Here is a 25,435-nt window from a genome sequence, read left to right on the forward strand (position 1 = left end):
TTGAGTCAAATGATCTGCATTTAAGGGACCAGGTGGGGGGATAAGCGGCAGGTGATGAAGATGAACCAGGTGAATGCAATGAGTTGCAGGTTTGGCACCATGTGAAGGAAAATGACGTTTGAGACAAGGGAAGGAGATTATGCCGCAAGTGAAGGAACTACATAGCCACAGGTAGCAATCTAGTTTCAGAAATCATTATATCTGGGACTATTTCTTTGTTTGAAAAACAGTTCGTCATATCATCATATCCATGTAAAGATAAATATATTTGTGCTCTGCTCTAGCCAAACATCATGTTACAGAATAGGAATCTAGACTAGTTGTATAACTGATCTGAGAAAATGTAGGTTACCTACAAGTGTTAAAATCCATACAGTGTTTCCACTCTAGGCTGATAATTAGCTACAAGTAGCAATAGTTATCCAACATCATGTAACCCGGGAGTATTTCTTTGGTAGAAATGAGTTCCCATTCAAACTTTGTTATGCTCTGGGACCTTGAAATCTGGTCTAGTTTGGTCTCATCTAAGATAATTAAAGGTGGGGTAGGTAAGTTTGAGAAACCGGCTCGAGATACACTTTTTGTTATATTCCATGGAATGCTCTTAACATCCCGATAGCAATGAATATCTTAAGTGCTTTGACAAAAAATCCATAAAAAAATGTAATCTGTGGAAGCCGTAGTACTGTAAAAAGCACGACCAATCATTTTAGCCGGCCCGGCTAAAATAACTGGATGGCCTACCTGCCTGTCAGCCTTCCATCGGGGCACAAACTTATCTCGTGCCCTCATTGGTCATGTGCGCGTTCGTGTGTGTTGGAGGAGGGGCTCTGTAAGGAAGTGGCAGATTTTCTCCGGTTGTGTATTTTCTTACCTACCCCACCTTTAAGGTCACCTACAAATATTAAAATCCATAGCCTGTTCCCGCTGTAGGCTGATTAGGAAAAGGTACAAAGCAGAATCATCCATTGACACTTTTTACCCATCTACTATGTTCAAAATCAGATTCTAGCTGAAAAGGCCATGAAACAAATAAGAGCAAGTTTGAATACTAACCGGTTAAAGGAGGACAACACTAAGAATAAAGGCCACCTGGTTTCTTTTGTGGGCAGTTAAAGATGGAGAGCAGCTTTTCATGGACAGAGACAGTGCCAGATTCTCCAGATGTCCACCATTGCTGCTCAGATTTATTGGATGCGTTGAGCATGAAGAGCATGTGAGAAACATGCTGCTGGCTAGAGGGGGAAACAGATCCAACACTTCTTCAAGATGGATGAGGTGGTTTGTATTCATTTGATACAGTGGGAATTGAGAAAACATTTTAAAGGTCCCATGTCATGCTTTTCCGGTTATTACCCGTCCCCTTGTGTGTTATGAAGGTTTTTCTGCATGTAAACGGTCTGCAGAGTCACAAAACCTCAAAGTACACCCCTTAGCGAGTAAAACTCTAACACAGAAAATACCTGTCTGTGCTGCCCCAGAACGCCTCGTTGGACATTTCTCTTTTTCCATTGTTTTCTTCCTGGGTTCTGTGACGTGCCCATACCCAAATGGACCAATCCGTGGAGCTCCTCACACACACACACTCTCTCAGCGGCGAAACTGGGGGGGGGGGGGTGTTGCGGGTGCTAGTGGAGCCTCGCAGATGGGGGTGCTGCAGCCCCCTCAGCACCCCCCCCCCCCTTCCCGCGTCCATTCGCGATGTCTCGCTGTCTCGCAGACCCCACGCAGCAAGCAGGAAATGAACCCAGCTCACACTGTCCGCTCCTCGCAGCAGCGAGCCACTCAACGTCCCGCCAACACGGCACCCAGACCCCACGCAGCATTCTCATCTGTTTGTCATTACTGGTGTCATTTTCTGGTTGCTAACAAACGCCATTGTAAAACATAATCACTGATGTTCCGCTGTAACAGTGGTGGGCTCACAGGGAGGGAGGGGGGGGCAGGAGCTCCAACAAGGCGTGTAGGACAGAGAGTGAATACACATACTATACAGAGATGCTGTATGAGAAACCAATGTGAGTTTGGAACAGTAGAAATGGCCATGACGTGGGACCTTTAAGTCCTTATTCTCTGATGTCTAAACAGTTTCTGGAACGGCGGCCATGTTTTTCCTGTAGAATGCATGCCAATAATCATCTCAGACAGTGGTGTGCTATCAAGGTCAGATGTATGAAGGGTTTATGTTGATGGCAATGACCGAACACTAAACCATTTATCGTCCAGCCGCTTTAAATATACATCTTAAGATATCTGTGAAGCTATTTCTGGCCACATACCAGAGGAGAAGAGTTTTTGTAGAGTTCCGTAAACACATCAGTTATTCCTCCTCTAGATGAGACCAGAACTGGGGATTTGTCTTTGAAATCAGTGAAGTGTTTTCCTCTTAAACACACTTAAGTGATGCCTGCTGTGTGTGTGTGTGTGTGTGTGTGTGTGTGTGTGTGTGTGTGTGTGTGTGTGTGTGTGTGTGTGTGTGTGTGTGTGTGTGTGTGTGTGTGTGTGTGTGTGTGTGTGTGTGTGTGTGTGTGTGTGTGTGTGTGTGTGTGTGTGTGTGTGTGTGTGTGTGTGTGTGTGTGTGTGTACACACTCCTGGCTCCTTTGGAGTTATTCATCAAATCAGAAGCATGGTTGTGCTGGAGTATTCCCAACGCACCTGCTCCTTTCATTGTGCTTTGGACTCGCTCCCCGAGGGTCTGCGAGCTCATTACTGTGGACACAACTGCATCATAAACAAACACTGGACACACTTTATCCATTAAACACGTGGTAGCTGGAGTTTTTGTTATGCAAGAACACAACAACTGGAGTATCATTAGTCACCTTCATCCTGTGTCAGCATGCAACAGGTCTGCAGCTTAACACTTATTTAAAAAACAAACAACTTTACCTGGATGTAGGTCAAAAGTCGAAACCCGATTTTAGCGTCACGGTGTTAAAGGTGTTATTCGAAATACTACAAGTGTTGTTCTTTAACTTACAGATGTTGTTCTACACCAAGCAAGTGTTGTTCTCTATACTTACATTTCTGTTCCATGTACAATATCTTTTTTTCCCTTTTCCATGAACCGTGGAAGTAGGGGAACTTGTGCCTCACTCTGCTTTTACAGGATTTATTTCCATTCAATAATTGTCTCTCATAAAAGCTACTGTAAAACCACCTGGTCTCTCAGCCCTGGTACAATATTCTTCTTTATACCACAGGTGTTGTTTTTTATACGACTGCAGTTGATGTTCTTTAAACAACAGAGGCCTGTACTACGAAGCCGGATTTTCGCTTAGCGGGCTAACTTCAGGGAAAACTCGGGCTTTCCGGTCCTACGACGCTGGTTCTCTTTTTAGCGGGCTAGATCTCCATGGTAACTTATGCTGAGCGGCTAACCTGCTCCGGAGCAGGTTAGGTTGCAGACTAAGAGATCAACTCAGTGAAAGCACCGCCTGCTGACCAATCAGAGCTCCGTGTGCGGAGTTTAAAGCTATCAAGTCATATTACAGGATAAAGGAAATACAGACGGCCTGCAAAAATCACCTGACTGTGTGAACGTGAAAATGAATAGAATATCACCTCCCATCTTCTTATAATCTGACTATTATAACATTAGCGTTAAGAAAGCTTACTTAAATATCTGCCACAACATAAGTAACCGGATCAGAGTAACATTAAGTACAGTCCGCGGCACTGTGAGTGCAGACGTCGATGTGTCCCATTATCATTCATATCATATCACATCATAATGTATCATATATTTCCTTATCTGAGTCAGCTTCTTGAGCCGTATCTGGCCGTGCAACGCTCACAGTGTCACATACTGTATGCAGAAGTATTATTTTAAGCAACACATTAAGTTGACGAAACACTCGAGTCAAATGTAATTAAAGTCAGATCCACTCGTGTCTTAGACGGGGCAGTGATATCATAAACCTGTTAATGTACGCATTCAAACACTTTTTCTTTGACCAGCTGTATTCACCTTGCAGGTGCAGCTATGTGGCTTTTATCCTGGATAAAGTGTTTAAGTCATGGATGTTTAAAGTTTAACTTCTTCATATTTGACTAATATTAAAGTTCACTTTTCATTCAGGAAGTATGACGCTGCGCTGTCAGTACGCTTGTCCATGTTTGTGATTGGTCGAATGCTCCAAATACCACCCCTTTCATGTGAACGCGCACCTAACTAGATAGGACACGGCTGGCTTGAGCGATCCACTTGATATCCAGCGTCGTAGGACCGCTTAGCGAGAGCGCGTATGTTTTGGATTGGGCCAACCGGCTAACTCAAACATATCCAGGTTATGTTGAACCGGCTTCGTAGTACAGGCCTCAGGTGTTGTTTTTTTATACTTAAAGTGTTGTTTACTGCAGCTGTTGTTCTTTGAACTACAGGTGTACTGTGGCTGTGGCTCAGTAGGTAGACCGTCGTTCTTCAATTCAAAAGGATGCTGGTTTGATCCCAAGCCCCTGCAATCAAAATGTCAATGTGTCCTTGGACAGGATACTCAAATTGCTCTCAATGGTGTGGCCAATGGATAGAAGGATACAGATCACACAAAGGGTTTCACCTTAAGAATACTGTCTGGTCATTTTTCTTGGTACTTGTGGGTTATCTGTCGCCACTTTTTTTGTTTTTTTCAGACTCTCTAAATAACCCTAACCCCTAGGATTAATGTTTGTTATTTTGAGAAATTATAAAGTTCACCCGCTATTAAAAAGTGGCGGCAGATAACCCACAAGTACCTTTCTCTTTTTATATAAAAGGACCTGTGAGTTCATGGATACTTCTAAAATTCTTGCCCTTGCCCTGACCTGTGCTCAACTGATACCATTCTAAATGATGGGAGAAGGTCTGTGTGACATGCTTGACATGATGAACAAAGAAAAGATCAAAACGATTATTTTAGTTTTCTTTTCAAATGAATATGTCAAAAATAATGAAATACATCTGCTCCAGTGTGTCATGAGGGGTTGAACATGACTTGGTTTCTGTTAACGTTAAGAAACATAGGCAGCATCGATAGACAAGGCAGTTTTACAAAAACATCTCAAAAGGTAATATTGGTTTAGTATTTTTAAGCTACCATTTCTAACGTTATTCCTTACGTTTTTCTCTTGTCATGTTTAAGGGCAGTGATATTTGATATTGTTACTGCTGGGCTGATATTGGATTTGCTGTATTGCTAAAGCTGTGGAGGGATGCATATAAAGATGACTGTTATTTTCCGGTCTTAATTATCTCTTCCAACCTCATCCGAATATGAGGTTGGTGTGTCCCCCCTTCACATTATATAAAACTGTGAGTGAATTGCATCCACACCACAGGTGCATGCTGGTCAGTGTGCAGTAGTTTTCCACAGCTGTGTGTGTGATCAGGCAGATCTTTGAGCGGCACGTGTGGGCTGCATGTAGCTCTACATCACAGATTCATTATTGTCTACCCTCAAAAGAGAACATATTTACTCAGAATGAATGCAAAAAGTATGTTTGTCATGTAAACAAGGCATCATTAATTCTCTTTGCTTAGGAAAGTTCCAGAGTCCTGGAGCATTTCTCACATGTTAATCATTAATGAGATCAACTAATGAGAGCGAGTGATGTCAACAATGAGCTTTTGAAATGGCAGTAAATGTTCTTTCAGCGGGTAAACACTTGATGAGGCTTTTCTCTGGGCTTCAATGTGAGCCAGGCTGACAGATGTGTTGATGTGGTTCCCTCTTCAGGAGGTCACACACATTTGCATTTACCGACGACTTGTGTGCTTTTAGATAGCTCTTGTGAAGTGACAACTTGCACTTTGGCCACAAAAAACTGCCTTAACCCAAAAATACACATCTATTTTAAGCCAGGAATGTATATGGGTTGATAAGACAATAACATAGTTATCATATGTTAGAAAACTCTGTATAAGTGGAATAAATTGTGAATGTCCTTTTTTATCAGAATCACAAACAGGCTTATTTCCAAGTAGCTTAACACATACAAGGAATTTCCCTTTGTGTATATGGTGCATCCATAAACACAGTCCAAGAAGATACATTGTAAAAAATAAAACAATGATTCAAAACTATTTAAAAAAATCATTATAACATTAAAATATAGCAATATTTACATGGAATATAGATGAAATATAGATATACCCGTAAAAATTCAATAGAATAAAATAAAAATATGTGCAGTATTGGTATGACAAAGATGTGTATTTTGTAAATTGTGTAACTTTTACAACTTTCTTATTTTTTATTATATCATAACTTTTTTTTTTACTTTAATACTTTTTAATGCATGTAACATATGTAACATTAAGCTGTCTGTGGCTCTTTTTCTGCTGTAACAACATACATTTCCCCTCTGTGGGACTAATAAAGGTATTCTGATTCTGATTCTGATAGTTTTGTGTACAATGTGCAACATTCGGTGGTTTGTGTAGGACTGACTGTATTCAAATAGTCAAGATATTGTTTGCATAGAGTCTATGATGTGGCTGAGTTATAGTGAGTTATTTACTGTATAGTGAGAAAAAATGGTCAAGCCATGTGAACAAAAACACAAAAGATACAAAAATAATGATGAAGTTTTTGTGTGTCCATATGTATGTCACTTTCTTGTCATTCACTCACTTATACTCTGTGTGTGCCTGTCTGTCAATATGATGGTGCAGCAACCGTGAAAGATGAATTCAAGAAACTGTGAAGTTGAAACACACAGGGTGCATGAAAGGGTCCAGAAATAAGGGGGTGGCCACTTCACGCCCCTGACCTGATTGAGTTAAGGCTGGTGTGATCTCATCGCAAAATGGTTTACTTGTATTATTGACTTTTAAAAGGACTGATGGTATGAAACTGGGTGATGATTCTGTGTGACTCGGGCCTTTCATTGGACGATGTGGACAGTGGAGAAATGTAGCATTGAATGAGGATTCTCCTCATCATGAGTAAAGATATTGACACATTATACTCATTTCATACTCGTCTTTGTAAAAAGAACATTATCCATACCTTATACTCATATAATCCAAGTTCTGGCTCATAGCATGTAACACGGTATGTAAAGTTAACACTAACATTTTGGATGTGGGGCTTGAAAGAAGAGCTGGTAGAGAAAAGGTGGCTGTGGCTCAGTGGATAGTGTGCTGGACTTCAAATCAGGGGGTAGCAAGTTCGAGTCCCACTGCAGTCAGCATGTCGTTGTGTCCCTGGGCAAGACACTTCACCCCAAATTACTCCGGTGGGGATTGCCCACAGTACTGAATGTATGTAAGTCGCTTTGGATAAAAGCGTCTAACAAATGACATGTAATGTAATGTAAAAAACACTTAATTAACATACGAAAGAATCAACCTAATAATGAAGTGGTCACTGTAACATTAGCATTGTCGTCACACATTCATTACATCAGAGCAGAAACACTGACCACAATGAGACATCAAACATACTTTATCCTGTACAATACCAGTATAAACTGAAGGTGGATCTACTGATTGTATCCAAACGGCTTGCTTGTTGTAAACCAGATGTTTTAATAGATCTCACACGTTGGGAATTTGACAAACAAGGAAAATACATTTTAAAGCCAGGAAGTGCTACAAGCAATAAAGCACATGTTGCTAGTGGCCAAACGTTGGTACTACATCTCACCTGTAAGTCGTTTCACGCCTTGGGCCCTTTTTCAAAGTGGCTTGAATTGAGAAAGAAACATCTGAAAAAGGATCATTTGTTTTCAGGTAAATCATTAATTTGACAGAGCCGGGACCGGACTGGAAGCAATGCTTAAGGAAGACGTAAGTGCCATGCTCTTAGGGCCCAATTGATGAGGTAGATCGCTCGGGTATTTTAGTTCTGGAGAATAAGGCCATTTTGTCTTCATGCCCCACTGAACAACTTTCATAAGAATGAACGGAGCCCTGCCTACACTGTATCCAGTTCTCTTCATAGATCCATGGTGTGATCCCATTGTAATAATGTTTTCTAGTATTTATTATATGTCCCCTTAAAACATTTGATGAAGAAATGAATAAAAACGAAGTCATATTTCTCTTAAAGACTACTTTTGGAGACAAGTGATCTCCACCAGCAGCAGGTTCATACATCTTTGAATTACATCTCAGTGAGTGTATGACAGCTTATCAAAACACCACTGATTAAACCACAGAGGGAGCATCAATTCAGAATGTGGTCATGTTTACTCTCCATGGTGCAGCCAGAGCACAGACAGTGATTTTACATGACTGATCTGCTGGATCCTAATCAGGGCCAGATGACTGACTGTGACACACTGGCACACACACAGCCTGCAAACAGAACAGCTTCGGTTGTCTGTGTGTAGATGTTGGTGCAACCATCGCTTGATTACTTTACATTTTAGCATTGATGACTATTGTTAAAGAATTGTTTCTGCTGTAGCTTCATATGGGTCTGTCTGTAAAGGCCTTAGTGCAGGGGTGTCAAACATAATGCCTGCGGGATGACTTTGTAATGTGTAAAAATGACAGAGAAGACATTAACTTACATTTTCACAACTTTTAATTATTTTGTATTTAACATTTTATACATCTACAAGGCAGGGGGATAACTTAACCTTCTTATTTATACTTATTCCACCTTTTAAATGTTTGAATGCCTGTATCAAAAGAGTTTCCCAATTTGGGATCAACAAAGTGTCGATCTATCCATCTATCTAATAGTTCCCACTTTAGTTTGTCTGGTGGGGTGTCAGGATGACTACACAGATGTGGAAATTCATGTAAAATAGAACTTGACAAGTTGTTTTGATCATAAAGTAAAATACTACTGTATATCGTTCAGTTCCAGATACCAGTGACTAAAACATTTTTGTAGATACACTGTGATCTGTAAGTGTTATGCCCATGTGTAAATGATAAACTGAAGCATAAAGTTGTTAAAATTGCGCTTATTTTTCTTAAGAAATGTCAAGTTGTTCATAACGTTTCGTAAAAAGATAGTTCATTAAATGTGAACATTCACAGAACTTCCTTTCTTGCATTAAAACAAATGGAACATTTTGGAGTTGTCGTTACATATAGTTTATTATGCTATGATTGAAATGGTCGGGCCCACTTGAGATCAGATGTGGTTGTATGTGGCCCCTGAACTAAAATGAGTTTGACCCCCCCCGCCTCAGTGTCCCCCTGACCCCAGTGACTCGGCCCCACATTTCAGCATTCGCTCCATCACTGTCACTGCACCGCCGCCATGTTTGCTTTCCTGGGAGGAGCTGTGAGGTGCAGACGATGACATGTGATCATGTGTGTCCACAGTGCGGATGACACATGGTGGATGATGCTGTCCGTTTCTAACATGCAAACATACATGACTGGTTTGGTCATGTCTCAAAATTAAATATCGTTGCATTCTGAGCACTGCTGTCTTACATTCTAGTCTGTTTGCCAGCTCATAGAGTACTGTGGTGAACCCGGAAATGTTGAGTACCCCAAAGTTTTATGTGAGAAATGTATGGTACGGGTCCCCAGCACATTCAAACTGCCGGATGATAACTTGCATATGTTGGGCAATTACTTATTATTATGACTTAATCGGCCGGCCCACCTCAATCATCAATAACCATCAAAACTACTCCAAAACTGTCCAATTGTCCACATAGGCTATAATGCTAATGAATGCAACTTATGCTAATTGTGCAAATTGCCCAACATTTGCAAGTTAGCATCCGGCAGTTTATAATGACTGGAGACCCGTACTATACATTTCTATCATTACACTTTGGGGTACTCAACATTTCCAGGTTCACATGCTGGCAAGTAGACTATTCTGCAAGTTAATTCTGGACCTTGGGATCAGTGTATTTAAGGGCGTAGGTTTGATTTCAACATGTTTATTGGGGCTTAAGCTTCCTCCCACAGAACATTTGGAGCATTAGACACTTCATTTCCTGGTGGATTTTTATGGTGGGAATGTCTTTATTTATGTAAAAGATACCACACAAAAATCCGGAATATAGAAATATAATGGAACATAATGCAGGCACTATAATGAGTGCCTGCATTATGTTCCATCCTATAATATAAGGCAGCCATTATGTGCTGCCTTCAAACTTCTATATTCCTGTAGATCAACATGTCACATTTAATGTTATTCCTGCTGAGTCAGAACAAATGCATGGCGGGGGCGATTCTACTCTTCCCATGTTGTTTTGTGTATTATATCAGTTGTGGTATTCACCTTAATGATCCATTCGTTTGAATGAACCTGAAGTCACAGCTGATCTCATTATCAGAGAAAAGGTTGTGACTTTGTTGACAACTTACAACATTTTTACTCTTGGAGTATTATAACTCAATTCTCAAAATGTGGGGCAAATGCACTTGTTATTTATATTAAGGGCGGTCGGGGGTGCAAGACATACCATAAACGTATTAACATCAGTATACAAAGACTGCTTACTGAAGTAGTTCAACATACTCTCTTCAAATAGTTTGTATGATACGTAATGAAAACGTTTTTCCTAATTTCCTTCAAAATATTTCCGGCATTATGTTTCAATATGTGTTGATAAAATGCAAACAGACTTTTCTAAATATTAAATTCTTAGGTTTTTTTCTTTGATAAAAAAAGCATGGAAGTTGTGTTAGTTGGGAAGTAACCAGACAAATACATCCATTCTTTTTTAATGCAGTACGTTTCTTGGACCCAACCATTCACCCTAACCTACTATCTAACTAGTGTGTGTAATATTGTGGCTTTTAATACTTCCTGGTTCACAATTACATAAAAATACTTACACATTTTGTTTGGTACAGGCAAATTGCAATGCGTTACTTTTTTTTATAAATGTATAGCTACGAAAAGGTATGAGAACAGCCTTTGTAGGACCAGTATAAGGGGAGTAATGATTATAAATGAGAGATGGGAAAAAACATTTGATTAGAATGCATTGGATTTTAATCAACCTTGAATTGATTTCGTTGACGTCTTTGTTACTGTGATCTGTCTAGAGAAAAAAAAGCCAACTAATAAAAATGTCAAGTAAAAGATTGAGTGTTGCTTTAAATGTGGAGGTTAAAACATCCATGTGATTATGAAGATCAGGTAAGTAGCAGAGGTTGCAACATTGCACTGATTAATGTTGCTGTTCACTAACTGCAGCAGACCTGTGAGGCATTCAGGCACTTCAGCCTAAAGCCTTTCATTGCACCTTGACACTCTGCGGGGTTAATGGACTATTCAGCTTATTGACACAGCCAATATGGGTTTAAAGGTCCGTGGAAGACTTATCACCTCAGCTACTAATTTAACAAGGATCCCCCCCGATTCGGCACACAGGTAGACAAGAATGCAAAGGTAAACATCACACCTGTGAGATAAGAGAAGTTCAATCTGTCTTCCTGCAGGTGAGCTGCTGCCTCTCCCAAACTGACTGATAGGCCACTGAAACAGACTAACTGCTGAAGCTGATAGCAGATCCTCATGCTGACGTTTACATCCTAACACGGGCTAATTAGAACTACTTAGCCAAGTCTAGGACCCCATTTACACGAATACGATATCAAAAAAGTATTCCGTTCACACGAGACCGCTCGAAAGTGCTGGAGACGCTGTAGTACATATGCCGGGCCTGTAAGTGGCGCTGTACTTCCGCCACAAAATACACCAAAAGCAGTGAAGAAGACCCCCGAGCATGGTTGCCCTTCTGTTTATGCCCCGCGGTGGATTTAGCAACATGTAGTTCATGTAGTTCTCCATGTCCACTTGTTGCTGATGGTTGTGGTAGAGGAGCTGTAGATTTTGCACTAACATCTATAGCATGGTCAGTAGCAGTAGATGTTGCACTAACATCTGTAGCATGGTCAGTAGCAGTAGCAGTAGCTACTGACCATGCTACAGCAGTGAGCAGCAGAGGTGGGGAGAGGTGGGGCTATGGCTTCATCGTTATCAGGAAATGATCGTATAGGGCGTCCACACTGAGCCGTTTGCCCCCCAGAGTGTTCCGTTTGCAGATCTATCCACCTTGGGACCCGTTATCAACATATTATGTATTTCTATTTTGTAGCATGACTGAAAAGCTTATGTTAAAATACAGCTATTCATATTTTATCTTAAGTAATGGAATCAAAAGCAAAATGGCACAGTGAAGTCCACTGATCCGTAGACTGGGGAAAGCAGTTGTTGTGTTGCTCTCTGGGAGCGTCTGGAGGAATGTAATGGTCTTATGATGACCTCCTGGCCGGGGCAACAGTGGGCTGCAAAACTCTGGGTTTAGACAAACATTAGACCCTGGGGAGCATTGCAGCTTTAAGGGTGCGCTTACAAGCATGATTGGCTACATGTGTTTATTTAAAGTTTCACATATTGTTAATTCAGCCCTCGTATGTAACGGCCAAGAAATGTTAACCATTTCAAAAGCAACATTCCTGAGCTCAGCTTTGGCAGAGACCATCAAAATGGGGAAATTACTCGACCCAAGATACTGTTTAGTTGCACATGCGAGGTCGCATTTGCCAAAGGAGTGTTTTCTTAACAATTTCTTCACTTAGCAACGTCCCAGGCCAGCTGCCCCCTTTTACAAACACACACACTCACACACAGATGGAGCGAGAGAAGCTACTCAATCAGTCATCAATCATTTAATTCTACAGAAAACAATTATGAGTGAGCGCTTACGGCTCAAACTTGAAACAAAAATCAGTGGAACATATGGACTGACCAATTGTTTTTCTGCATGTTATTCACCAGTAAAACTTGTAAAACTTAGAAAAAATTGATGATACCATCCAACAGAGTTGCTTGTCAAATTGGGAGAAAAAGTTCAAAGAACTGCAGAAAACAAGTGGAGTCAAACAGTTGTAGAACTGAGCAAGTCATTGGGGACTAGCACTAGTGCTAGCTGAGACATCGGGGTCACATGGCGGAAATGTTGTGTTTCCTTGGAGATTATTTGATTCCTAATGTGCCTAGCATTAATAAAGGTAAATAGGTGATGCAAACCTAATGAGATTACATTCCGAAAAAAATCTTCCCTAACCCTAACCCTAACTCAAATCCTTCTCCTTCACTTTCTCAGATCACTTTGTACAATCGCTGTTATTACGCTGCTTAGTTGAATACTCCATTCTGATTGGTCAAATTGGACATTCCAGAGGTTGTTATTTTTCGCTAAAAGAACGCTACTGAGAAGAACATACCGTTGCTAAGGAGGATCAAGGGACTATGTGCAGTCATATCAATCCGCAGGAGGAAGTACGTCAATTTAACGTCAGTTGTGGACAAAAAAAAAACAGTTTTCATCCATCAGAAAAAAACATGGAATACTTTTTGATTATTCACTTTTATAATTGTGGAGAGCATAAAACTTTGGATTCATGATGGCTGAACTGTCCCCAGTAAAGAGAACAAGAGAAGGAAAGAGGTTAAAAGACAGGAGGTTCATCCCAATTGATTATCTCGCCTCCTCCTTTCCCTCACTCGCGTCCCTTCCTTGCGTCTTAGCTCCGCCCCCATAAGACGCGAGCGAGAGACACGAGGAAGAGACGTGAGGACAGAGGAGTCCTCAGGTATGAGTTGGGATGTCCTCGTTTACTCCGGCATCACCATACACAACGCCCTTTACTTCTGGCGTGCGCGCAGTTTTATCACCTGTCACTGGACTTCACTCCACATAAATCTGTTCAAACCTGTGATTTAGTTTCACATTGAAATGATTTCGTCCATCTCTTCTGTCCATCTCTTTTATTACAGTTTTCAATGTATTATTTTTGGTCCTATTTTTGTTTTTCCAGAGTAGTTAGGTGTGCTACCCGTATTTTTATATATCCTTAATGTTTGAGGTTCTGTTGGTTTTTATCCACACCTGCATCAAAAACCACAAGTAAGAACCTTATTATTATTTTATAATCAAAACATTATTATTGAATTTGTAAGTATATTTCACACACTTTTATGTCTTAATAGAGTAGGATCTCCTCATTCGTTTAAAGGTGGGGTAGGTAAGTTTGAGAAACCGGCTCGAGATACACTTTTTGTTATATTCCATGGAATGCTCTTAACATCCCGATAGCAATGAATATCTTAAGTGCTTTGACAAAAAATCCATAAAAAAATTTCCTCTGTGGAAGCCGTAATACTGTAAAAAGCACGACCAGTTATTTTAGCCGGCCCGGCTAAAATAACTGGATGGCCTACCTGCCTGTCAGCCTTCCGTCTGTGCACAAACTTATCTCGTGCCCTCATTGGTCATGTGCGTGTTCGTGTGTGTTGGAGGAGGGGCTCTGTAAGGAAGTGGCAGATTTTTTCCGGCTGTGTATTTTCAAATTCTAGCGCACTCGAGCTGGTTTCTCCAAAATTACCTACCCCACCTTTAAGAGATTTATATATTTTACTCTTATTGAAGCACTTTAAACATTTAATGACTCTGATCCTCCTTTACCAGTCAGAACAGCTGCAGTGAGCAGAGGCTGTGCAGCTGGGGGCGGAGCTTTGATGCGCTAGTAGTGAAAACACTTCTGCGTAGTCTACACTCATGTATCCTCGCTCTCGTCTCCTCTGGAAGCCTCCTCCCTCCTCGACTCCTGTGTGTGCATTTTTAAGCGATTGGGACGTCCTTCAACATGGCGTGTCCCGATCGATTTCTGGGTCAAGTCACCAAGGAGAGAGGAGAGAGGAGAGAGGAGTCGAGGAGGGACATTGGGATGAACCTACAGTGCTGGACGTCAGAGAAATCAACAGAAGAAGATAGACAGGAAGTAAACACTAAAGGGAACAACAGAATAAGACAAACAAGAAGTTAACAGTAAAGGGAACACTTTTTAAATTAAAAAAACAACTTTTAAATCAATATTGTGAGTCAAGTCGTTGGTTTATTTGGTATGTAGCCGTGTTATAAGCAGGATAATGTGCACTGGTGATCTGGATCCTGACGCGAAGTGGAGGACAATGTTTGTTGTCCACAGCTGACATCACTTATAAAACCCAGCAGACGATGCCGTTTTCTTTGTTAAATCTTCAGCTCTAGGTCAATGCTTGACAGTTTATACTACTGTCATACATCTGGGAGCTACACAGATGAAAGGAAAACAAGATGTCATTGATGTTGCCTGCTTTCCATTAAGCATCCATTCCAAAAGCAGAAGCAAATGTTTCTGCTCAGCCTTCTAAATTACGAGCATCAGTCAAAGTGTCATTTACCCGGTTAATGTCGGCTAATGCTTTCCCTGTCCACACAGCACAAACTGTGCTAAGTAATGGCATGTTTAGTGAAGAGAATCCAGCCCGGGCTCCAGTGCGGATGCATGGCCCGACAATTAGCAAGAGTTGATTGCAGTCAAGCTGCAATTTCAATTGTTAATAACCAAAAGAAAACATTTATTTATGATGCTGAAAATGGTTTTGCTTTTAGTAGCAGTGGCCCTAAACCATTTGTGGTATTTTATTGTAATTAGCTAGGAAAACATCACAGAGGTACCCAGAACTGGAGTGACACATTTTAACTAGATGCATTTAATGACCCCTTGGAAAAATAAATTACTGTGTATAATTCCAACACACAAACCATGGTTGAATGATATAAAACATCATGCAGCATCAGATATCAGTTTGATAATCAGGTGCTTCCACCCAATCCATATTTTGCACTGGTTCAAAAATAATGAATGTTTCCAGTCCCTTTTTTAAAATGTATTCTAACCGAATGTGCTAGCTGTGTCAAGAGGATCACATCAAACCAACCCACTCTCTTCAGTCTGCGTACAAATGACATGACTTTACACATTGGAAATGCGTGCAATAGATACGCAGAAGTCCGATTTTGCGTGCATATGATATGCTAACCATTCCCATTGAGATCTGAGGCCGAGTTTCTTAAATACGTTTATTTTCTACATATCTTTGCCATTTATTGTCTTGCTTGTAATAATGATAATAGTCATTTATAAATATCATTTTAGAGCACACATTTGAAATCGAGAATCGGGATCGATATATGGTTAAATTAAAATCAGTAGGCGAGGCTGTAATTTCGCCAGCTGTTACTCTCATGAGCAAGGCAGAAAATAATAGTTGTATCATGCCAAAAAGCTGCTGTGTCCTTTGATGCACCTCAAACATTAAAACAAATCCAGAGTTACGTGTTTCTGTACTTCCTCTAAGAAGAAAGGAAAGCAGAAGAGCTCTGTGGCTTCAGGCTTGATCGCCGTTCAAATGACAGCGTTGGTTTCCCCAAAAGTGGGCGGGGCTGTAAAGTGACGTAGATTTTACTCTCATCTATTATTCAAAACCATTCTATTTATTCTAACGTAAATTACATGCCAGTGTTTTATCTTTTTATTTATTTGTTTTTATTTTAAATTGAATAATGTCTGACTTTTTTTGCCGTCCGTGAGGAAAATAAATGGGGCTGAGAGCCTCAAAATACTGAAATCTGTATTTTTTTTAATCTTTTTTTCATTCTAATTTGCTATTCTTTTCTAAATAACACACTGTTATTTACTCAACAATAACACACAATTATCCTTGTTTTTATTTATTCGTTTAATTCTATAATATTGGGCTTTTTAGCCGTAAATAAAGTCGCTGGAAACAGACGTAGGCCTATATGGGACATTTCGAGCGATACACACCACACACCCACTGAACTGATTACCCAAGATCCTCAGCTTGAAGCTCGTTGATTGGATGTTTTAGCCGCAATGCACGTTGGGATATGGTGTTAATGCAATATGATATCCGAAAACTTTAAAAAAAATTAAATAATACTTTGTTCCGAGTGTTCTTGCTTTTCTCTTTGGAAGTCATCACATAACGGCATTGTAATACACGGTTCGGCTGCATTAAATATTACACATCTGCCGTAGTTCTTTATTTATAGAGCCCTGATGAGAAGACTTCTGGACAAACTTGAAGAACTGCTGCCAAAACTGAATGTGACGTGGATCATAAATATATCAACAATTAAACAACATCTTACATTTCTTTTCACACAACACGTCTCCTTGCAGTATCAACACTAATTCGGCTGACTTTTATATTTGATCCAATTGGTAGATTGGTATATTTACACCATAACGGTGCACAGCTGATAGAAAAGGACTTGTAGTTTTTAAAGATATTACTGATTTCCTTTGAATATAAGAATGTAAATACTGAGTTGAGAGAATAGTCAGGGGATGTGGGTGATGGGAGACACATCTATGGAATCACAATTTCAATAGCTTACCATGAAATGACAGATATACCTTTCTGTCTGTGATGTTTTACAAATCAGATATTAATGTGTAGAAGTAAAACATGAGAAATAGTATAGCAATATCCTGTAAAATTATGTAAAAACATGAATAAAACTACACATCTTCAGATGTTATACATACATAAGTGTCCTTATACATACAAAGTTATTCAGAAAATTCAGATTTTACATAGCAAAAAACTGTAAATTATAGTTTCCGTCCAAAAATTCTTTTTTACTTATAGTGAAAACCACCCTTGGATGATGGGTTAGTAGACTAAAAGCTTTAGGAATCCAAAGTACAACATATAAGTAGTACCCTGTATCAAGATTGATGCAAAACAAGTGACATTTGACCTTTTTAGAGAGATTTAGCAAAAAGAAACCACTTCTGGGGTCATTTGGGTGGATTTTCCATATCTCTGGCCCCCCTTGCTCAATTTTGATGGTTGACACCTCTTTCTGACCGTTAGAGCCAATAGAATCGAAGGGGGAGTCCCCCACACACACACGTTGTGAACAAGCTGCAAACTCTGGGGAAGAGCCGGGACGCCAATACGGAAGTGCCACAAACTGCAGTTCACATATTGGCCGATAGGCGCTGACTGCAGAAAGGAGCAATTTCCATAGACCCCCATGTTAAAATGCCCAATTTTACAGCCTAAAAAAACATGTTTCTACCCATGGATCCAATAAATATTATTATAGATATAGTTAGATTCCACCTTCATGATTATGAATCTTTGAGTGAATTGTTTTCTCACGCGACCCTTTTATTTATATTAGGTCTTAAAGTTTTTGCATAAATTAGGGCGTGGTCACATTGAGTGACAGCTCTGTCAAGTCACTGCTGCTGTTAGCTTCTTGTCTCTCTGCTAGCTGCCTGCTCCGTGAAGCTACAGGGACTCTGCCTGCTCAGTTCATCCAGGGAACACAACTTGACCCCGGCCGTGTTTGTTTGTTCTTCATGCTTATATCGGACTATTGTGACTCGCTCTGCGGTTAAAACAGACGGTGCATGAATGCGGTTTTGTGGTAAGTGAAATTCGAGTACTTTATTTATGTGTTTATGATTTTAATCAGCTACGTAATGAATGTGTTAGCGTGTAAGCGAGTGGTAGCTACATCGGTGCTAACGATGCTAATCGTAGCCTCCAAGTTAAAACCATAGACTGTATATATAAAGGTTAAAACATAGACCAGTGTTAAGCTTTAAGTGGATAATACTGTAGAACAAACGTCTTCTGTTTGAGGTTGATAAAATAAGGTCATCCTTGTAACTTAGAGAGATATTTTATTATGTAGGTAGGAACTTTATGCATCGCTAAGGTTAATTTAAATTGGCTATGCTCGAGTATGTAGACAAGCTAATGTCGAAGTAGTGTATGTGAAATCAACCTCACAATAAGATGTGTGTATATTACAATTATTAATGTCATATTTCAAGATGATTACTTCGATATTACAATATGGTTGGTTGAGCTGGAGTTCATTATTGAGCTTACACGTTAACGTCACAGTCATCTGAAGAACGAACCCAAACCTTGTTGTTTTTATTAATTGCATTACCAAATTGGTAACAAATAAATAGTAAGCATTGGTAACACAACTTCCAAAGTTACAGCAAAATAAAAAGGACCCTGACTCGGACAATACACAATCCAACATGTTCAACAGAAGAGAATAAGTTATATTGTTTGTACACATGGTACTTTACATATATATCTGTTTGTTTAAAGTGTCCAGGCGATGCAGACAGGCTGGACCAGAGAGTGAGAGACAGAACTGGACTCCTCACAGCAGTGAACTTCAGCACAGGTACAAATACTCTTTTTTCATACTGTACAAAGAATCAAGAAAGATATTGGTTTAAATAAATGAAGTATTGACTTTAATACACTGATATACATTCCATTAAACAATACTAAATACTAGATCACCTACACATCAGTTAAGTTGAGGGTTTTTTCCATGCAAAAGGTTACTGTGGCAGCGGGGTGTGGTTAGGGCGCCGGCTGCTGGTGTGAAGGGAGTGGCTCGGCCGGAGGCCAGACAGCTGATCGGAATCAGGTAATCAATCACTGAATAAAAGCATGTGGTAACCTGGTTCTGGTCGGTCTTGCAGTAGGCAGGATCCTGGGAGGTCGCCGAAGGACCTGTGGAGGAGCCCACACGGGCAACGTTTTGCAACCCGTGTTGTACACTTTGTGTTGGTGCTAATAAACGCCTGTGTTAAACCCAAACCCTGCTCTTTCCGTCACTCTTTGAACCCTGTGTGAGCAGAGAGGCTCACAGTGGCACCTGAACAGGGACTCATGTCGGAAGGAGAAACCCCGCTGGGTCAGGCCCTCCAACGTCTTGCCCACATGCAGGAGACCACCACAGCCTTGCAGCGACAGCAGAGCGAGGCTCTGCTCGGGATCGCCTCGAGCCAGCGCGAGGACCGGGCCCTCCTACGGGAGCTGCTGCAGCGTCCGGCCGCCCGGGAGGCCGATCCCGCGACCAACCCGGCCCGACCGCCTTCGATTGCCCTCCAGAAATTGACGGCAGACGACGATACCTGGACATCTTTGAGGGCACAGCGGCGGCGTGCGGGTGGCCGGAGGAGGAGTGGGCAGCGCGGCTATTGCCCCTGCTATCTGGGGGTGCGCAGTTAGCCGCCCACAGCCTGCCCGCAGCCTCTCGGCATGTGTACCGATATCTGAGGAAGGCCATCCTGGACCGGCTTGGCAGCACGCCAGAGGGACATCGCCGCCGGTTCCGGGCACTCCCCTTCGAGGACGCTGACCGGCCCTTCTCATACGCGCAACAGCTTCTGGATGCAGCGAGCCGCTGGCTCCAGCCGGGGGTGCGCTCGGCGGAGGAAGTCGTCGGGCAGGTGGCGCTGGAGCAGTTAATCGCCGGCCTGCCATCTTCAACGGCGAATTGGGTCCAGTGCCATCGCCCCGCCAACCTGGAAGCAGCCGTCGTCCTCGCGGAGGACCACCTCTCGCTTCCCCGGCGGAGCGTGAAAGAGGAGCCCCGACCACCGGCTGTCTCAGCGGGCAGACCCATCCCAGCCCCGAGGAGGAGATTTCCTGGAGCAGCTGCCCTTCCTCCACCACCACCACACGGGCCCAACCCCGCAGCCCCGACACTTCACCCCCAAGCCCTACCTTACCCTCCTGTTTTTATCTCTCCCCAGGGTCCGGCCTACGCTTCTGGTCGTCCGGCACCACGGGGGGCTCCTCAGACGCCAGGGCTGGATTGCTGGCGGTGCGGGCAGCCCGGCCACTTCCGACGGGAGTGTCCTCTCATGGAGGTCGGACAGCTGGTCCGGGTTGCGGGACCGCCAGTTGCCTCCCCCGATTTGGAAGGGACGTACCGTATACCGGTATGTATACAGGGGGGTACACACCAGGCTCTGATGGACACGGGCTGTAATCAGACGATGATCCATCAGCGCTTGGTTCGGCCTGGGGCATTGATTGAAGCATCGTGGGTGAAGGTGAGGTGTGTGCATGGGGATATTCACCAGTACCCGGAGGTGACGCTGGAAATTTCTTATAAGGGAAAAAAGCATAGAGTCAGGGCTGGAGTTAGCACTCGCCTTACGCACCCTCTGATTTTGGGAACGAATTGGCCGGGGTTTGCTAAGCTAGCGGGGGCTATGGGGGTGCGTTCACGGACGGCAGGGAAATGTGAGTTGTGTGCTGTGTTTAGTGGAGAGTCGGAGGCGGCTGACGACGTCGAGGGGGAAACGGACACGGAGGGGGCCGCGGAGGTCCCTCTGGCCCCGCTGGTGTTTCCTTTGGAGGATTTCCCCCTCGAACAGTCGAGGGACGAGACCCTTCAGCACGCCTTCGACCAGGTGGTGAGTATTGATGGCTCCCAGCTACACCCAAACGCAGCACTCACTCACCCACACTTTACGGTGGTTAGGGACAGGCTGTATCGTGTGAGCCGTGACACACAGACAGGAGATATAAATACCCAGTTGTTGGTGCCAAAAAGCCGTCGGGAAATGGTTTTCCAGGCGGCTCATTATAACCCCATGTCAGGTCACCTAGGGTACGACAAATCACTACACCGGATAATGGCCCGATTTTATTGGCCGGGCATTCGCGCAGATGTGAAGCGGTGGTGTGCATCTTGCCGTGAATGTCAGCTGGTTAACCCGCCGGCCACCCCCAGGGCGCCTTTGCGCCCGTTACCATTGATTGAGGTGCCTTTTGAGAGAGTTGGTATGGACCTCATCGGGCCATTAGACCGGAGTGCACGGGGATATCGCTTTGTACTGGTCCTAGTGGATTATGCCACGCGATATCCCGAGGCAGTGCCGCTGCGTAATATCTCTGCAAAGAGCGTCGCACAGGCACTGTTTCACATTATCTCCCGAGTCGGGATCCCGAAAGAGATCCTGACTGACCAGGGCACACAGTTTATGTCACGCACACTACGCGAGCTGTATGAACTATTGGGCGTCCATTCAATACGGACTAGTGTTTACCATCCTCAGACCGACGGCCTGGTGGAACGGTTTAATAAAACACTAAAGAACATGGTTCGTAAGTTCGTTCACGAAGATAGTCGTAATTGGGATAAATGGCTAGATCCTCTGTTGTTTGCAGTGCGGGAGGTGCCCCAGTCCTCCACGGGATTTTCTCCCTTTGAGCTCTTATTTGGCAGGAAGCCCCGGGGTGTTTTGGACCTAGTTAAGGAAAACTGGGAGGAGGGTCCAAGCACCAGTAAAAACGAAATACAGTACGTTATGGACCTGCGAGCAAAACTCCACTCACTGGGGCATATATCACGGGAGAATTTGCTCCAGGCTCAGGAACGTCAGCAGCGCCTGTACAACAGAGGGTCGAAACTGAGACAATTTTCACCGGGAGATAAAGTGCTTGTATTACTCCCATCCTCTAGCTCTAAACTACTCGCCAAGTGGCAAGGACCCTTCGTGGTCACACGACGAGTGGGGGACGTAGATTATGAGGTGGTGCGTTCTGACAGGGGGGGAGCAACACAGATTTACCACCTTAACCTCCTGAAAGCATGGAGGGAGGTGGCGTCTGTTTCTCTGGTCACCACGGTGATTGAGAGAGATGAGTTGGGACCGGAGGTCATTAAAAGTGTTGATAATTCGTGATCTTCTCGTTCCCAGGAAAGAAACTTAAAATAACGAGACTAATGGAGTCTCTGAAAAGGTTCAAATGGGTAGTTTAATTAAGTAACGTGGTAAAAGAATAAGCATTGGGTAAGGGAGAGACAAAGCCGGCGTTGTCTTCAGGGAGGCTGCAGCGAAGAAAAGGGGCGAGCGGTCCTCTGTCCGCTGTTTTTATCCATGTCTCGTCGTCTCCCGCTGTGCAAATAGTGGGTGGCCCCCTACTCATTTGCCGGTTCGATATCGCGAGAGCACAGATGATTTCGACATTGATATTCTCTGCCTACTTCCTTAAGCATTTTCTCCTCATTATCTCTGTCATGACTTTCTATTTAATACCTTATAAACAGCTGTAATACTTAGTTTAGAAGTCCTAGTGGTTCCGCTCCGGCAGTTCTTATTTTACGGAAATTCCCTCTGACGTCATAGCTTCTCACGTATCTGTAAACACTACGATCAACTAGACCATTTAATATTCAGCAGTAATAATATCTTAACGTCTATCGATGTAGTGTTAAAGTCCGTACGATTTGGTGTGTAACACTCCAAGTCATTTTCACTTTACATTCAGAAAACGCAACATTAGTCACAAGCTAACCGGATAAAGGATTTTTCAGAATAAAAGCTTGGCATTGATTTCCTGAGAACTTCCGGGCTTTTCCACAATAAAACAGCTTTAAACTGACGATATGTTTTAGACTGAATTATGCTGTTTAACATTGATTTTAATTTCTAACAATCCCTCCTTTCACACCATTTAAGGTGTGAACACAATACTAAAAGTAATAAGTTCTTCATCTGACTGCTTTTAAACTGACGGTATGTTTTAGACTAAATCATGCCATAAAACATTGAATTTTAATTTCTAACAAAAGCAACAAATTAGCCCCGGTCTGTTGTGGCGACAATCTCGCACCGGGCCAGAGAGCAGACGTTGCTTCGTTGCAAAGGCAGTTTGCCGATGTGTTCTCCCCGCTGCCAGGGCGCACCTCTCTCATACACCACCGCATAGAAACGCCCCCGGGCGTGGCCATTCGTTCACGGCCCTATCGGCTGCCTGAACACAAGAGGAAAATTGTTCAGGCGGAGCTTCAGGCTATGCTAGAGACGGGAGTGATAGAAGAGTCCACCAGTGACTGGTGTTGCCCCGTCGTGCTGGTACGTAAGTCCGACGGGTCAATCCGGTTCTGTGTGGACTACCGCAGGGTGAACGAGGTGTCCAAATTCGATGCTTATCCAATGCCCCGGGTCGACGAACTCCTGGATCGGCTAGGCACTGCTCGCTTTTACACGACGCTGGATTTAACCAAGGGCTATTGGCAGATTCCCCTTTCTCCAGAGTCTAAGGAAAAAACGGCCTTCTCCACTCCGTATGGCTTATACCAATTTGTCACACTTCCTTTCGGGTTGTTCGGAGCTCCAGCCACTTTCCAGCGGCTCATGGACCGGGTGCTGCGTCCCCACTCTGCATATGCTGCTGCTTACTTGGATGATGTCATCATTCACAGTGAGACATGGGAGCAGCATATGCAGCAGGTGGGGGCAGTGCTCGAGTCCCTGAGGCAGGCGGGGCTCACGGCCAACCCGAAGAAGTGTGCGGTTGGACGGAGGGAGGTACGGTATCTGGGGTACCACTTGGGCGGCGGGCAGGTGCGGCCACAGATAGAGAAAACAACCGCCATTTCAGCCTGTCTGGCGCCCAAGACGAAAAAAGAGGTCAGGAGGTTCATGGGGCTGGCCGGCTACTACAGGCGGTTCATCCCGTCCTTTTCGGAGCTGACCAGTCCCCTGACCGACCTGACCCGAAAGGGTGCTTCAGATCCGGTCCAGTGGACGGAGCGGTGTCAGCTGGCGTTTGAGAGGGTTAAAAAAGCCCTCTGTGGTAAGCCGCTTCTGTATTCTCCTGACTTCTCTCTCCCTTTTGTGTTGCAGACCGACGCCTCGAACAGTGGGGTGGGGGCCGTTTTGTCCCAGCAGGTGGAGGGGGTCGACCGCCCCGTACTGTACATTAGCCGTAAGCTCGCCCAAAGGGAGGTGAACTACAGTACGGTGGAAAAGGAGTGCCTCGCCATACGGTGGGCGGTCGGCGCCCTGCGGTACTACCTCCTGGGGCGCCCTTTCACCCTCTGGTCGGACCATGCCCCGCTCCAGTGGCTCCACCGCATGAAGGATGCCAACGCCCGGATCACTCGGTGGTATCTGGCGCTACAGCCTTTCAACTTCAAGGTGATCCACAGGCCGGGTAACCAGATGGTCGTGGCTGATTTCCTCTCTCGCTCGGCGGAGGGGGGGGGGAGTCAGCTTGCGGCCGGCGGGATCCCGGCCTGAGTCGGGCGGTGGGGGTATGTGGCAGCGGGGTGTGGTTAGGGCGCCGGCTGCTGGTGTGAAGGGAGTGGCTCGGCCGGAGGCCAGACAGCTGATCGGAATCAGGTAATCAATCACTGAATAAAAGCATGTGGTAACCTGGTTCTGGTCGGTCTTGCAGTAGGCAGGATCCTGGGAGGTCGCCGAAGGACCTGTGGAGGAGCCCACACGGGCAACGTTTTGCAACCCGTGTTGTACACTTTGTGTTGGTGCTAATAAACGCCTGTGTTAAACCCAAACCCTGCTCTTTCCGTCACTCTTTGAACCCTGTGTGAGCAGAGAGGCTCACAGTTACATTTAGATGTTAACAAGCAATATGACTTGTCAGCTTTCTAATTTAATGTATTGAAAGCAAAACTATTTAACACATAGTGAGAACTGCTATTTATCTCTCAATATTGTCTGTAAAAAACGTGGTAAAAGTTATTCTTTCAGTGAGACAACAGAGCAAGCTTCTACAGTTGCACTAAGTTTTGATAACAGTTCAATATTATTTTGATAATAAAATATATTTCAATGTTGATGCATTTCATACTGTTCATTCATAATCTGATTGTCTTTGTAGCTCACTGTTGAAATAAAAAACAAACATACAAAACATATAAAATAATATCTACAGCCCCTAAACACACAAACACACCGCTTTCATAAATAACACAATAATAATATGTTTTATGTTTTATGTTTCCTGTAACTTTTGTTAGGAAAGGACATGCCTGAAAGACACGACTCAACATTTTCTC

At 43.3% G+C, this 25,435-nt stretch overlaps 1 protein-coding gene across 1 annotated transcript in view; it reads left to right on the forward strand.

The window, feature by feature from the left end:
- Positions 1 to 24,963, forward strand: part of LOC117486663 — a 43,785-nt gene extending 18,822 nt beyond the window's left edge. Inside the window, exons 4-5 of the mRNA XM_034135171.1 lie at positions 19,558 to 20,558; positions 24,261 to 24,963. Of these exons, the coding sequence (XP_033991062.1) occupies positions 19,558 to 20,558; positions 24,261 to 24,656 (1,397 nt within the window). The 3' untranslated portion in view covers positions 24,657 to 24,963. The remainder of the gene's footprint in view (positions 1 to 19,557; positions 20,559 to 24,260) is intronic.
- The last annotated feature ends 472 nt before the right edge of the window (positions 24,964 to 25,435 follow it).

Source organism: Trematomus bernacchii, unplaced genomic scaffold (assembly GCF_902827165.1).
Source record: "Trematomus bernacchii unplaced genomic scaffold, fTreBer1.1, whole genome shotgun sequence".
Taxonomy (NCBI): domain Eukaryota; kingdom Metazoa; phylum Chordata; class Actinopteri; order Perciformes; family Nototheniidae; genus Trematomus; species Trematomus bernacchii.